Here is a 15563-nt window from a genome sequence, read left to right on the forward strand (position 1 = left end):
ACTGACACCTATCTTAGCGTACAGATTGTGTTTGTGACATCGTGGATGTACTGTACGATAATTTATGAATATAGTCTCCAACTCCTGCTTTAAGATTTAATCCAAATAACGAGTTTATTCTCTTTACAATTCCGATTCTCTCTCACAACATCCTTTTCTCCAAACACATCTCTCGTGCTCTCACGGCTCTTCTCTCACATGTCACTCAAACTCCCTCCACAGGGAGCCCAGTCCTTATCATTCTCTCACACTCCCCCTTGACCAACGCAGTAGTCTAAACTGCTTGGTCACTAACAAGTTCCTTTATTCGCACTCTTGCTTGACTCTTTGCCCTCCTTTGAGGTCTTCCATTGTCCTTAACATCATGATCTGTTTCATCTGCTTCCTTGCTCTGATCAATTCTGGTTCCTTGCGACTGTGTCGGTTTCTCTTGGGTACATGTAATTTCTAATGGGTAGATCTTCTCGGACTGGTCTTCTCAGCTTGGTAGCTGCACCTTTTTTCGTTAGAGTTCTGATCTTTACTCCCCTCACCTCTTGATCTTCTCCAACAATCAACTCTTCTACCACTCCTGTCTTCCACTTGATACGACTTGGATTATCATCATGAATGATTACAACATCTCCTACCTCAGCAACCTTATTTCTTGAAGATTTCTTTCTTTGAAACTCCCTAAGGTTCATCAAATACTCTGTGCTCCATCTTTTCCAAAAATGGTTCAGTAACAGGCTGAGGTACACCTGTCTTCTAGTTATGGATGTCAAATCGCAATCTTCTATGACTTATGATGGGTGTGGTAATGTCGCTAAGAGTCTTCCAGTAATAAGGTGTGAGGGTGTCAGTGGCTGTTCACTGACCTCAGGCTCAACATACGTCAAGGGTCTAGAGTTCAAAGTCCCTTCAACCTCTGTTAGCACTGTTGAGAGTTCTTCATAGTTAAGTTTTGCATTACCAAGAACCTTCCTAAGGGATCTCTTCACCAACTGTACCATTCGCTCATAAAACCCACCCCACCATGGGGCCTTCTCTAGAATAAAGTTCCATTTGATTCCTTTCTCTAACGCATAACGTTGAACCTCTTCATGAGCAAACAACTTCTGGATTTCTTTATCCGCAAGTTTAAATGTTTTAGCATTGTCTGAAGTAATGGATGAGGGAATTCCTCTCCTTGAAACAAATCTTCTCAAACACTTTAAAAACGACTCTGTTGATAAGTCTGGAGCCAGTTCCAAATGCAGTGCTCTAGACGAAGTACATGTAAACAAACATATGTAAGTCTTTGGTCCTTGTTCAGGCATCAACTCTGAGGGTTTTATGTACAATGGACCTGCATAATCCACCCCGACATGTGTAAATGCAAGTGTCTCCACAACCCTGTATGGTGGAAGATCTGAGTGCTGTGGTGAAGCATACGCTGTTCCTCGTAATCTCTTGCATAATACACAATGAAACAGAATCTTCCTCACTAGCTGACGTCCTCTAGGGATCCAAAACTGGCTTCTAACTTGCGTCAACGTATCTTTGACTCCTCCATGCTGAACTTCTCGGTGACAATGTTCTACGATCAATCTAGTTAAATAATGTTCTCGTGGTAAGAATATGGGAAACTTAGTTTCAACGGGTAACAACGCATTGGCCAATCTCCCTCTGCTTCTGAGGATTCCTTCTTCATCCTTGTACAGGCCAAGCTGTTTCTGCAAATCTTTCCAATTTTTCTGTTGCTCTGTCTCTCTTTGTACCTCACGAATCCACAGCTTCTCTGCTGCTATCACCTCTTCTTGTGATATTTCGCTGTTTTTTTGTAGTTTCTGCTTACGATCATCTTGTTTAGTCTTGAGAATGGCTATAAATCGTAACACTGTTGCTGTGACTCTAAACAGTTTCATGGGTTTGCTGTATCTTGTACAATCGATAACCTCTGACACGTTCACAGGCTTGGTTGACATATGAATCTTAAATGAACTGGTTAGAAATGAAGCCGTACTTTCGGTGTCGTTCTGCTTCCCTCTCATAACACGAAACTCCTTTAAACAGTCCTCAGAAACATCTGCTTCTTCAATGAAGCCATCTAACTTGGGATAACAGTCTGGTGGCTCTTTCAACCAGCTAGGTCCTTCCCACCATGTAATGTTACTTGCTATCTCTGAAGGGAAACATCCTCTGGATCCAAGGTCTGCAGGATTCTGAGTTCCCGGGCAATGACCCCACATATCAGCTGTCGTTAGTTCTAAGATTGTGTTCACTCGGTTCTCTACAAACTGTTTGAGTTCCTTGCTTCGTGTTATCCAGTACAGAACTGCTTTGCTATCAGTCCAACAGTGTGAAATGTCAATGTTTACAACTGACTCTAGTGCCTTCTTTACTGTAGTAACTAGGCGTGACGTGATCACAGCTGCAACAAGCTCCAACCTTGGTATGGTAAGTTCTGACAAGGGTGCAAGTCTTGACTTGGAGGCAACTAATGTAGAATGTCTAAAACCCATCTCTGTCTCTGTGCACAAGTACACAACAGAACAATATGCTTTCTTAGATGCATCTCCGAATGCATGTAGGCTTGCTGATTTCAATGAATCACTGATCTGAGAGTTCAAATAATACCTTGGCATAACAATGTCCTTTACCTTGTCAGCATCTGCTAACCATTTCTTAACAATTCTCTGCTTACCCTCAGGCAGGGGGCAGTCCCATTCATATTTTAAAGCACAAAGTTCTTGAAACAGTATCCTCATTGGTATCATGACGGGAGAAATCAGTCCTAGTGGATCGAATAACTTTACTGACAAACGTAACACATTTCTCTTGCTGGGTTCCAGATCTTTAGCAAACTGTGTTACCTTATCTAACTTTAGTACCAGGGTATCAGAGTTCAAGTTCCAGTTGATCCCAAGTACCTTATGTTCTCCTTGTGTAGGATCAATCTCATGTAATCCTCCTACAGAAATCTTAGCATATGACTCAGTGTCTCTCTCAACCGTAGGATGTGGTGTCTGTAGTGGATGCTCTACATCCCTTACCTCAGTAGGCCTAGTGTTCTCTACTCTATATTCAGCAATCCTTTTCATCAGGTCCTTGCTGTTTGAAGCCCACTTCCTGAGATTGAATCCACCAGCTGACATACATGACTTGACTGTGTTGTATAACATGAAGGCTTCCTCCTCATCATTCCCCCCAGATGTCCAGTCATCAACATAAAACCCATCCAGTACTCTCACAGCAAGATCAAGATTATCACCATAGTATGACTTGATGTGATAGTTCAAGGTAGCATTAAGTAAAAAAGGGGAACAGTTCATTCCAAAGAGTACCCTGTTAAATCTGAAGACTTCTACTTCTGGATCTTCTGCATTTACATCGTTTACCCATAGGAACCTCATCAAATCTCTTTGGCTGTCCTCGACACAAATGTTCAAAAAGGCCTTTTCAATGTCAGCAACTAATCCTACCTTGCGGGCTCTGAAGCGTATCAAAATATCCAGTAGTGCACTTGACAGAGCTGGTCCAGTATGTATACAGTCATTGAGTGATGGGTACCTTGAACTGACCTTGGAACTGGCATCATAAACAACTCTCAACTTGGTAGACAATGCATCCTTTCTTATCACCGCCTGATGTGGTAAGTAATGGATCTCTTCTGCAGTGTCCCTCTCGTTAGGCTTTACCTTCTCTATAATTCCACTCTGCTCTTGTTCTTCTATGATCTGGTTATATTCCTTGTAGATGTCTTGGTCTCTTCGTAGTCGTCTCACTAGCGAGTCCAGTCGAGACAGGGCCAACTCGTAATTATCTGGTAGGGGCATGTGTTTCTCTTTAACTGGCAATCTGACAACATATCTACCTTCCTGGAAGGAGATATTCTTCTGGAATGATTCATGAATTGTCTCCGTATCTACAATTCCAATGGAATCTAAGCTCCATAGTTTGTTCACCAGTTCCTGTGAGGGTTCTGGCTCTGTATCTCTAAGGTCAACAAGAGGTTGTACTGTTGACTGAACTTTCAAAACATGGGTAGATACAAGATTGACACTTGACAGTAGGCTATTTCTGGAAGATGGCATGGGCCCTGACAGCACCCAGCCCAACTTTGTCTCGCTTGCCACTGGTCCACTGACCTCCCCCTGTTTGGTGTTCCCCGTAAAGAACTTCCAATAAAAATCTGCTCCAATAAGCATGTCAATTTCAATACCTGATTCTCCCTCATTGGTATCAGCTAGTTTAATATCGTTCAAATATGCAAAGTTCCTTTTCGCCTTGTCAATTTCTTGACTTCCTAATGGTTGACAGATGGTTGGTACAACAAATAAATTCACCGAAGCAGCAAATCGTCCATTCTTATCTTTAACAATCAGTTCCACGTTTTCACAAATTCGCAACTCTGATGACTCGTTATTTCCAAATGTTTTTATCATTAATGACTCTCTCTTTCCAGGGTTTAAGCTCAATTGTTCCTTAACATGTTGAGTAACATAACTCCTCTGACTCCCTGAGTCAAATATGACTCTAATTCTCATGCTAGAACTGGAATATGGTGACTCCACGATGGCTTGTGCAGTTTGAAGTAAAATGCTATCACATGATCTCACGTGAAGGTTATGGGTGGCAGCACTGCTTGTGCTTGTCTCTCTAGTTTGTTGATGAGATGTGGTGCTAGATGTCTGTGGTGCTGAATTGGGTGCTGGCTTATTCTCACTTGATTGTCTGGATTGGCTCTCCTCACACAAGCTTACATGATGTCTTCCAGAACATTTAGGACATACCTTTGCTGAAGTACAATCCTTGGCAACATGATCTTTCTTCAGACACCTGAAGCAGCGTCCTTGTTTACGTAATTCTTGTCTCCTTTTTGCTTTATCAGTAACTACATGGCAAGTAACTGAAGCATGTTCTCCTCTACAATAAGAACATGTTATTGATCTTGTCGTTTCACTCGTAAACAATGTGGCTGCTGTTGTGGGACTACTTTTCCCCCAGGTAAATGAAGATCTTCTTGAGTTCGATTCACTCCGTTGTCCGGAAGCCTGAACTCCAGCACACCGTTCCCGATTTTCCACTTCTTCTCTCAACAATGTCAACAATGGATCTAACTCCCAAGTCCCTTTAATTTGTCGACTGATATTCAATTTTACTTCTTCTGGTAATTTCCTTACGATGACAGGAACGAGCAATGCTCCATAAGATGAAGTAGGTACGTCTAGTGCTTTCAAGCCGCGCACGTGCGTTTCGATCTGTTCGTAGGTTTGTCTGAGCTTGTTTACGTCGGTCGATGAATTAAGCGGAGGAATTTTCAATAAATAATCCATATGACTGCTTATTATTGTCTGTTTGTCTCCAAAACGTCGTTGTAGTAGGTCTATAGCTGTTTGGTAATTTCCTTCAGTCAGTTGAAGTCCGGAAATTGTAGATTCAGCTTTCCCTTCCACCAACCCTTTCAAGTAGTTGAATTTGTCGATGTTTGACAGCCCGCCATTGCCGTGTACGGCGCTCTTGAAACTATCCCAAAACGATTGCCATTCAGTTGGCTCTCCTCGAAATTTCTTCAAAACTAGCTTGGGAAGTTTGGTTGCTGTAGAACTGGTTGGTGTAGAGTTAGCAGATCCGCTCGGTGCTGTAGTTTCTTTCGATGAAAGTGTTGCATCTATTTTGGCTTGTAGTTCATGAATTAATTCGGTGAATTTTCCCGCCTCGGCGATCTCGGTAAATATTTCACTTTCATTCTCAATTTTCTCCAAGATTTCGTCCTCCAATTCGTTCAGCTTCGTAATCTTGTCCTCTAGAGTTCTTTTCAATTGATTTAAGTTGATGCTCTGGTCATTTTGGCTATGCTCCACGAGTGTCGTCTCCACTGTGTCTTTCAAATTCCTCACCACTAATCGGTGCCCTTGTCTAATTTTTTCCTTCTTTGTCGCCATAATTCAACAATCCGGCTCGAAGGACCATGTACGATAATTTATGAATATAGTCTCCAACTCCTGCTTTAAGATTTAATTCAAATAACGAGTTTATTCTCTTTACAATTCCGATTCTCTCTCACAACATCCTTTTCTCCAAACACATCTCTTGTGCTCTCACGGCTCTTCTCTCACATGTCACTCAAACTCCCTCCACAGGGAGCCCAGTCCTTATCATTCTCTCACATGTACTCTTGGTGGGTAATCCCAAAGACGGGTATCCAAGATGTCGTAGTCTGATTTCCTGATGTTCAACTTACAACCCAAGATCTCGTTGTCCAAGAACCTTTCTTTGGCTTCTTTCGTCTTGTAGCCTTTACAACATTCAGCCAAGTTTTTGTAGTCCAACTTGGTCCCGCATTTCAGGAATTCGTTCTTGTCTTTGGATTTGTAGACTGAGCAAGGAGAACCACAGAAGCATTGAGGTGCAGGAGAGTTGTCGTAGTCAGACATGATTAGTACGTTGTCCTTACTATGGATTATGCGAGAGCAAGTGGAGTTTTTTGGACGAAGGTGATGAGCAAGTGATTCTGCTGATTTTGATCGGGCTTTTAAACTTTTCTCTCCATAAAAATATGTCTTCATATTTCATAATTCAAATTCCCGCCTTGGTGATTGGAATTCGTACTTTGACCGTGTTCTACATTCCAACCTCCCCTCCCCCTACATTCTTAAAGGGGTATTCAGGGATTTAGACCACCCCTCCCCCTACATTCTTAAGGTGGTATTCAGGAATTTAGACCACCCTTCCCCTCGTAAGTGCGGTATCTGGGGGGTCATAACTACTACTATTTCAGCGCCTTTTAACTTTTCTAGAACGGAAGAAAACAACACTAAAAAAACAAACAGAAAACCAGAACAGCAATGAATGGAGTAGAAAATTTAAAACATAAACGAATAAAGTGATCTGAAGCAATTGAAAAGAGAAGGGGAATCAAATGAACAAAAAATTCTACAGCACCAGTTATTCCCAGCTGGTCACCCATCCAAGTACTACGCTGGCCTTACCGAGTTTCACTTCGGTGATCGCAGGAGAACCGGTTTTTTCTCAGTGGTATGGCCGTAGACAGAAGAAATTCCACAACCTAAGCTATTTGCTGCTGCATCACTATTTCGGCGCCTGGAAACTTTTCTAGAACGAAAGAAAACAACACTAAGAAAAACTAAGAGAAAACAAGAACAGCAATGAATGGAGTAGAAAAATTAAAAGTTGAACGAATAAAGTGATCTGAAGCAATTGAAAAGAGAAGGGGAATCAAATGAAAATAAAAGTTTACAGCACCACTTATTCCCAGGTGGTCACCCATCCAAGTACTACGCTGGCCCTACCGAGTTTCACTTCCGTGATTGGCCGAGAAGCGGTTTTTTCTTGGTGGTATGGCCGTAGACAGAAGAAATTCCACAACTTAAGCTACTTTACGCTGCATCTCGATTTCAGCGCCTTCAAACTTTTCTACAACGGAAGAAAATATCACTACGAAACAAACAGAAAACAAGAAAAGCAATGAATGGAGTAAAAAAATTAAAGTTGAACGAATAAAGTGATCTGAAGCAATTGAAAAGAGAAGGGGAATAAAATGAACAAAAAAAAGTCTACAGCAACAGTTATTCCCAGGTGGTCATCCATCCAGGTACTACGCTGGCCTTACCGAGTTTCACTTCGGTGATCGCAGGAGAACCGGTTTTTTCTCAGTGGTATGGCCGTAGACAGAAGAAATTCCACAACCTAAGCTATTTGATGCCGCATCACTATTTCAGCGCCTAGAAACTTTTCTAGAACGAAAGAAAACAACACTAAAAAAAAACAAACAGAAAACAAGAACAGCAATGAATGGAGTAGAAAAATTAAAAGTTGAACGAATAAAGTGATCTGAAGCAATTGAAAAGAGAAGGGGAATAAAATGAACAAAACAAAGTCTACAGCAACAGTTATTCCCAGGTGGTCACCCATCCAAGTACTACGCTGGCCTTACCGAGTTTCACTTCGGTGATCGGAGGAGAACCGGTTTTTTCTCAGTGGTATGGCCGTAGAGAAAAGAAATTGCAAAACTTAAGCTACTTTACGCTGCATCACTATTTCAGCGGCAGTAAACTTTTCTAGAACGGAAGAAAATATCACTGCAAAACAATGAGAAAACAAGAACAGCAATGAATGGAGAAGAAAAATTAAGAGTTGAACGAATAAAGTGATGTGAAGCAATTGAAAAGAGAAGGGGAATCAAATGAACAAAAAAGTCTACAGCACCAGTTATTCCCAGGTGGTCACCCATCCAAGTACTACGCTGGCCTTACCGAGTTTCACTTCGGTGATCGGAGGAGAACCGGTTTTTTCTCAGTGGTATGGCCGTAGACAGAAGAAATTCCACAACCTAAGCTATTTGATGCCGCATCACTATTTCAGCGCCTAGAAACTTTTCTAGAACGAAAGAAAACAACACTAAAAAAAAACAAACAGAAAACAAGAACAGCAATGAATGGAGTAGAAAAATTAAAAGTTGAACGAATAAAGTGATCTGAAGCAATTGAAAAGAGAAGGGGAATCAAATGAAAATAAAAGTTTACAGCACCACTTATTCCCAGGTGGTCACCCATCCAAGTACTACGCTGGCCCTACCGAGTTTCACTTCCGTGATTGGCCGAGAAGCGGTTTTTTCTTGGTGGTATGGACGTAGACAGAAGAAATTCCACAACTTAAGCTACTTTACGCTGCATCTCGATTTCAGCGCCTTCAAACCTTTCTATAACGGAAGAAAATATCACTACGAAACAAACAGAAAACAAGAAAAGCAATGAATGGAGTAAAAAAATTAAAGTTGAACGAATAAAGTGATCTGAAGCAATTGAAAAGAGAAGGGGAATAAAATGAACAAAAAAAAGTCTACAGCAACAGTTATTCCCAGGTGGTCATCCATCCAGGTACTACGCTGGCCTTACCGAGTTTCACTTCGGTGATCGGAGGAGAACCGGTTTTTTCTCCGTGGTATGGCCGTAGAGAAAAGAAATTCCACAACTTAAGATTAGATATGAAGTGCCGGTTCTGCACCCGGTGCCATCGGTGCGAACCGGTGCTCTCCCCCAGACCCTACCTTGGACCCGTAATAACGGTAACGTATTCTACAGTGAGGCTCCGTATAGAGGGAGGGGTGGTCGGGTATATCTAATCCAAATATAATGTTCTAATTATTCATAAAATATAGTTTTTCTGTACAATCTACACTAGAATCTATTCTAGAACTACTATCTACGCTAAGATCTACACTATATATAGAGCTAGGCTATCAGCTATCAAGCTATCGGCTATTGGCATGTACCTGGCCTGAAAGTCTACACCTGGCTGAACTCATTAGTGAATAAGAAATTTGCACCAATTATTTCTAAAAATTGGACGGTTTGTTTCGTAAAACTGAGAAAGAGTAGATCGTGGTCTTGATATCTAGTAGGTGATTCGCGTGATTGATCCGGCAATTATGCAGAACAGAGTCCTCTATTGTTTCAAGTGACGGGTGTTTCTATTGAACAAATATTTACTAACAATCAAAACATCATAGTTAGTTAAATAATGAAAAGAGCTGTAACTAAACTTATTTTGTATTCACATGTATTGAGCGTTTTTATTAATAAATTTTAAATTATTTTAGAAAAAGTGTTTGTCGTCGTCAAGTCATCTAATTGTTTGTTTTTTGATGAGTCAACTTCATAGAACTCAATTAGGGTGAAACAAAAGCATAAAGTAAAAAGAGTCTAATCCTTTAACAATAGGCTTTGTGACAGAAAAACTATATTTTATGAATAATTAGAACATTTTATTTGGATTAAACTTTGACGTAAAATATAGGATGTGGTGCAATCCAGCAAACTAAAAAATAGATATAGCCGACCACCCCTCCCCCTATACGGAGCCTCACTGTAGAATGCGTTATCGTTATTACAGGTCCGGAGTAGGGTCTAGGGGAGAGCACCGATTCGCACTTCATATCTACTCTTAAGCTACTTTACGCTGCATCTCGATTTCAGCGCCTTCAAAGTTTTCTAGAACGGAAGAAAAAACACTAAAAAAACCAACAGAAAACAAGAACAGCAATGAATGGAGTAGAAAAATTAAAAGTTGAACGAATAAAGTGAAATGAAGTATTTGAAAAGAGAAGGGGAATAAAATGAAAAAAAAGTCTATGAAGGTTTTCTGTATGTTGTCCGGTGATCCTCCTTTCGTAAAAATAAGTATGTGAGTTTAGCGTTGTGTTTATAGATTATTGAATGAAGTGGTAGTGCGTGTGAGCGTAAAGTGTCCCAAAATAGTGGTAAAGCGCTAAAACGACTAGACACTTAATTAAAAAAATATGATTTAAAAAAAATTTCTAAGAAATTCTTTAGTTGTTAAAAATAGCTTAGTTTGTCAAAAGAATGAAATAGAAATTGCTGTTTGATTGTTGTAGTGTGTTGGGAAAAAGATATCTTGAATCGTTTGTTGGAAATGTTTTATTTTCACTTAGAGAAGGGTACGTTACACAGTTACGCGAAATTACTATGAAACAAGAATCAATCCCCTCCCTTCCCCGTGGTGTTGACATGTAAACGAGGCAGTCACATGTTATCAGCCGTGTTCAGTGGAGCAGTCGACGAGTGTGAATATTTTCTGACTAAAAATCCTTCTTTTAATCCTCAAATATGGATCTTTATGGGCTCATACAGCATCCTCAAGGTAAATTAACTATTTTTTAGCCTCGTATTGTTTAGTTTTTTAATCAAAAGCGATATTTGAGAGTTGAATTGAGCGTAAAGAGTTCGGTTGCTTGTCGCCATGTTTTGGCGGGATTCATTCACAACAATTTAGCTTGAAGTTGAACGATTTATTGCTTGAAAAAAACTAAAATAACCCGAATTATTTGTGGTGCTATGCTTCATTCGAGATTTTGCAATGTTTGACGGTAATTCGTTTATGTTTTAGGCGATTTTGTTTGATTTTAAGGCTTCGTCAAACAGACTTTTGAAGTAAGTTGGAAACCCTTCCCTCTGAAGTTTGTTTTCCGTGATTTTCTTATAAAATAGTGAGATTTTTTCTCGAAAATCCATCCTGAAAGAAGCTCTTCTCTTTATTTTCATTTATTAAGTTTGCGAATATCTTAAAGTAAGAATTTTACGCTTGTACCTTATTTATTTAAATCACAAAACCTTATAGTTGGCACACAAAAAATTTCTTAAATCAAGATTTCACTATTTAACGATTAGACTACGAGGTCAAGTCTTTTATCAGTCAATTTGACTCATAGAAAACGAGTATTGTAATTGTTTTAGCATAAACCTAGTAGCTAAAATTATAGTATTGAAAACAAAGAATGACACTGAATACTTTACTGAAAAATTTCCTGAAGAACGACGGTCAACCGGCGGCTTTATTTTCATTCGTCTTTACGATCTCGACTCGATGTCTTAACTTAAAGGCTTAAACTTTTTATTTTTCTATAGCTTTCTGTTTCTATTTTTACGGTCAAAACTTTCTTTCCAATATTTTCCACCTTTTTATTAGCTCTTGGGATAAGTTTTCTGATTAATAAGTGCTAAAATGAACGGTTTTATTGACGAATACTTCAAGTTGTTGTCAACTAATAGCGGAGCGCAGTCATACTAAAAATAGCTTTGCATAATTAGACCCCCCGGCGAGATTCGGACAAACAAACCGATAGTTCACTGTGTATTACTGTGAATGAGTACGCTTCAACCCAAAAAAATCGCGATTTCATTGCAAGATGGTCACTACGAAACACTGTTGTTGGGGACAGTGTAAAAATGACTCGAGATACCCTGACAAACTGCCCAGATCGTTGAAAGAAATGGCAGATTTGGGCAAAAAGATATTTCTCCCTTTTCCGAAGCCATGGAACGATCTTGAGAGATGCCAACGATGGGTTAATGCCTGCTCTCGCGAAGATTTCACTGTAAAATGTATCACAAAAGACACGTATATTTGTGTAGAACATTGGCCTGGAGAAAAGGGACCAACCACAGAATTTCCAGACCCGTTGAAAGCGAATCTTTTGACTAGCGGAGTGGCGAAGGCAACACGAAAGAGAAAGCTCCCCAAACAACGACAACAGGCTGAACAACAGCAGACAAAGAAGTGCTGTGCTACCAACGATACTCCCATTGAAAGTCAAGACTATCAAGAAATTATGGAGGAGAACTGTCTTGTACAAGATGAAGGGAATTATTTAGAGAATAATAAGGCAACACAAACGGACGTAACAAAGCACGAGCTGGCAAGTAAAATCGAGAACATGATTTTACGTAATGAGCTCCAGTCTGGCTCATCTAGCGCCCCCAAAGTTATAAGCAATATATCTTATGAAGTCGTTGTGCACCATCCAGACCAAATGAAACATTTTGTTGGCCTCACATCGTCACAATTTGAGATGCTTCACGAGTTTCTTAATGATGTTTGCCCTCTAGAAACAATCTCATATTGGGGTTACAAAGATCGAAAGATATCAAAAGTAAAGTGCCAGCGAGGAATGTCCAAGTGGTCTTCTCGAGAGAAGCTGTACATTTGTCTCTTGAGGCTAAAAACTGGATTCACCATCAGGACGTTGTCTGTATTACTCAGTTCTCCCGACAAGGAAATCAAAGATAGCTATATCAGAGTAATATTTACAACGTTTATTCAGCTGATGTATAAGATTTTTCGACAAATGGAGACAGTGATGTTCCCATCGAGACAGATATTGAGCCGCTTTCTACCAAGGGTTTTCAAGACCCTTAAGAATGTGCGATGCAGCATTGACTGCACAGAATTTCGTGTTGAAACGTCGAGGAACTTTGCTCAACAAGGAAATACCTTTTCCTCGTACAAACACGCCAACACTTTTAAGTGTCTCATTGCATGTACACCAAATGGAGGAGCATGTTTTATATCAGATCTGTTTGAGGGAGACATTTCTGACGTTGAAATTTTTGAGGAAAGTGGAATCATGAAGCACATTCAACCAGGGGATGTTATTTTAGCTGACAGAGGCTTTACAGTTCAAGATAACTTGTACCCACTCCAAGCCAAAGTAAAAATTCCTTCATTTTTGAAGGGGAGAAAGAGCCTATCAGCACAAGAAGAACTTGACACACGAGTTATAGCAAAGGCGAGAATACACATTGAAAGATTCAATCAGAGACTCAAACAGTTTAAGCTTGTGGGAAGGAAAATCCCTCTTTCGATTGCACCATTAGCTACACAAATAGTGGTAGTTGCGTGCGTGCTTGTTAATTTCCAAGAGGTCTTATGTAAGTAAATCATGCATGTGATCATAGCTAGGGGATGCCCATGAAAGGGTGCACCTGCACCCCTGTCAGGACATTGAAGGCCCACTCTTTGGCTACAAGAAGTTAAATATTTATCTAATTTAAAATGTTTGTATCAAAATAATTACAACAGAACTGTCTCTGTTAGGGTATTGTTAAACAAAGTCTCCCAAATAAAAACAACTCTATGGCATATACTGTATAATGATTGTATTTGGTTCATGTTGAGCAAATTTTCAACCACATTCACCCATCCTAGCTATGGACCTGCCCATGTCAGGCATTTGTATGAATAGAACACTTGAACATTGGACTTTATGTAAGTCAATGAAATATTGACTTGTGACAGACATAAGCAAGTGCAGATAGTCCCTTCAAGGTCAACTGAATGTTCTTGTGTACATGTCATTGTACTTAATATGCCATATACATCTGAGCTTGCATAAAAGACAGTATGTTACAAGTCATCATATATAGCTTTGTTAAAGCACTGTTTGGGTTTTAAAATTCACTGGTGTAGATTAAGTGAACAATAGGCTTTTGTAATATTGACATACGGAATTAGCAATTTGACTAAAGAAATGTCACATGGTTTTATATCTGTGTTAACAAATTAGTGGCTTTCATAAACTCATGAAATACACTTTAACATGTTTATCGCACTACGTCACTCCATTCCTTTGTTTTCTGCTGTGTTTATGTAGCTATTACACTGTAATCAGTACAATTTATTTCATGAGTTAATGAAACACACTCTATAACATAGAAGAAAGTTCAAAAGGTAAAACGATGCTATAAAAAAATGATAAAAATGAAATGATATTATGCACTGAAATGCAACCTGGTGATTATCTAAACAATATAAATTACATGGCTTATTGAATATCCAAGTGGCTGTGCCTTATAAATAGAAAGGCCAGAGTTTGGCTTTCTGTACTCTTTAAGACCGTCATACACAAGCCATGCATGAAAGTGGTTGAAAACACAGATATAATGATGGCCATTCCATAATGTAACACTGTGTAAATATAGTTCCTTTGTGTTCAGTTTTATAACCATAGGTAAATTGTCCATCCGTAAATAGCCTGCTCTACTGGCTAAGTCCAAAGAAAAGATAAAAATATCTCCAAAACTGCAAAAGTGACGTGCTGTACTTGTTCTCATACCAGAGCAGTGCCATGATAGATACTGTGTTCCATTACAATCAATTGAAATATTTTGTGTGCATGGAATTCCAATTGATGGCTGACTGTAGAACTTTCTTTGACATAGAGTGGGACCAGGATTTAGCCATTCAGATAGTGATTTCTCAAACGAATAGTCTTGGCCTGAAGGACACCCAAGTGTATTGCTACATGTCTTGTGTGTGTTGCATGGTGAAGGACATGAAGCTAGGTTACATGATGTTGTGACTTCACTTGTAAGAACAGAACTAAATAGTGGCATATAGTAATCTGCCTCATTGCCATATAGGTCACCAGGTGTTACCAGAGGTGGTGTAGGTAATGTCAATTTAGCATCTCCAAATTGGTGGAGTTCCACCAAATGAAGTGCCCTTTTAATTGCATCTCCTCTTTTAAGAATGTCGAGGTTTATCTTCTTTGATTTTACCAAACTTTGTAAAATCATGAGCCAGTTGTCAAGAGGGCATGTGTTGGTAAGACTTAAGAGCGTATGTCTGTAACGGTCGAGAAACCCAAGACAGTTGCAAAAAATCAAAGTTGATTTTATTTCACCAAAAGAACCTTTATAGATAGGTATTTCAGAAAACACGATCAAAAAGTGCAAGCGCAATTTTATTTTTGTGAAATTTACGAAAGTTTGAAAAATCGATTAAAATATTGATTTTTCCTAATTAATATGCATAAATCGAAAGCCAACTTCAATAAGCACTAGACGGCGTAAAAAGTAACCAATTCAAACCATATTTCCCATGAAGCTAACTTAACATTGTATCTTTAATATGTACTATTTGGTTTTTTAACAACTATTTTATTTTCACTTATATTTAGCTTCTTAAAACCCTCTTTCTTTTGTGATCAATTGACGGTCAAATTTTAGACGAAATTAAGACACCAATATCTCTGCTGGTACCTAACAAATCGAAAAGTAATCCACATCACATTAAAGAACATCCCTTCAAGTGTCTTTAGGCCAAATCGGAGCTTCTACAAATAAAACGCCAACCCGCGAGCGAATTTTATTTGGAGGCGGTGAAACACGAAATGCGACTAACTAATTTCCAACGCTGGCATTCATTATTGAGATATGCAAAATATGAGAGAAAAAGAAAGCTGTTCTGTTACATCTTAAGTGTTATTGTAGAGTAAAATT

General features: G+C 39.3%; 2 protein-coding genes, 1 non-coding gene and 5 pseudogenes across 3 annotated transcripts; 1 reads left to right on the top strand and 7 right to left on the bottom strand.

Annotated features, from left to right (window-relative positions):
• Positions 1-782: 782 nt before the first annotated feature.
• LOC148907870 (uncharacterized) lies at positions 783-5906 on the bottom strand. Its single transcript, XM_089035762.1, has one exon. It carries the CDS (start codon positions 5904-5906, stop codon positions 783-785), a length of 5124 nt encoding a protein of 1707 aa, XP_088891888.1.
• Positions 5907-6894: 988 nt separating this feature from the next.
• LOC148907871 (5S ribosomal RNA) lies at positions 6895-7013 on the bottom strand (annotated as a pseudogene).
• Positions 7014-7215: 202 nt separating this feature from the next.
• On the bottom strand, positions 7216-7334 carry LOC148907872 (5S ribosomal RNA; annotated as a pseudogene).
• Positions 7335-7535: 201 nt separating this feature from the next.
• Positions 7536-7654, bottom strand: LOC148907873 (5S ribosomal RNA; annotated as a pseudogene).
• A 205-nt stretch (positions 7655-7859) lies between these two features.
• LOC148907874 (5S ribosomal RNA) lies at positions 7860-7978 on the bottom strand (annotated as a pseudogene).
• A 200-nt stretch (positions 7979-8178) lies between these two features.
• Positions 8179-8297, bottom strand: LOC148907875 (5S ribosomal RNA). The gene has a single exon (XR_016120943.1). It is a non-coding gene; the product is annotated as a 5S ribosomal RNA (ribosomal RNA).
• Positions 8298-8820: 523 nt separating this feature from the next.
• LOC148907876 (5S ribosomal RNA) lies at positions 8821-8939 on the bottom strand (annotated as a pseudogene).
• Positions 8940-11371: 2432 nt separating this feature from the next.
• Positions 11372-14369, top strand: LOC148907877 (uncharacterized). Its single transcript, XM_089035389.1, has one exon. It carries the CDS (start codon positions 11690-11692, stop codon positions 13217-13219), a length of 1530 nt encoding a protein of 509 aa, XP_088891515.1. The 5' UTR covers positions 11372-11689; the 3' UTR covers positions 13220-14369.
• The last annotated feature ends 1194 nt before the right edge of the window (positions 14370-15563 follow it).

Source organism: Actinia tenebrosa, unplaced genomic scaffold (assembly GCF_029948245.1).
Source record: "Actinia tenebrosa isolate PJP-AT-01 unplaced genomic scaffold, QUT_ActTen_1.0 PGA_scaffold3__52_contigs__length_22856419, whole genome shotgun sequence".
Lineage (NCBI taxonomy): Eukaryota > Metazoa > Cnidaria > Anthozoa > Actiniaria > Actiniidae > Actinia > Actinia tenebrosa.

What these genes read in the sequence shown, in the direction of transcription:
- LOC148907877 (XM_089035389.1), top strand. Translation starts at nt 11,690, where the DNA reads ATGGTCACTACGAAACACTGTTGTTGGGGACAGTGTAAAAATGACTCG.
- LOC148907870 (XM_089035762.1), bottom strand. Translation starts at nt 5,906, where the DNA reads ATGGCGACAAAGAAGGAAAAAATTAGACAAGGGCACCGATTAGTGGTG.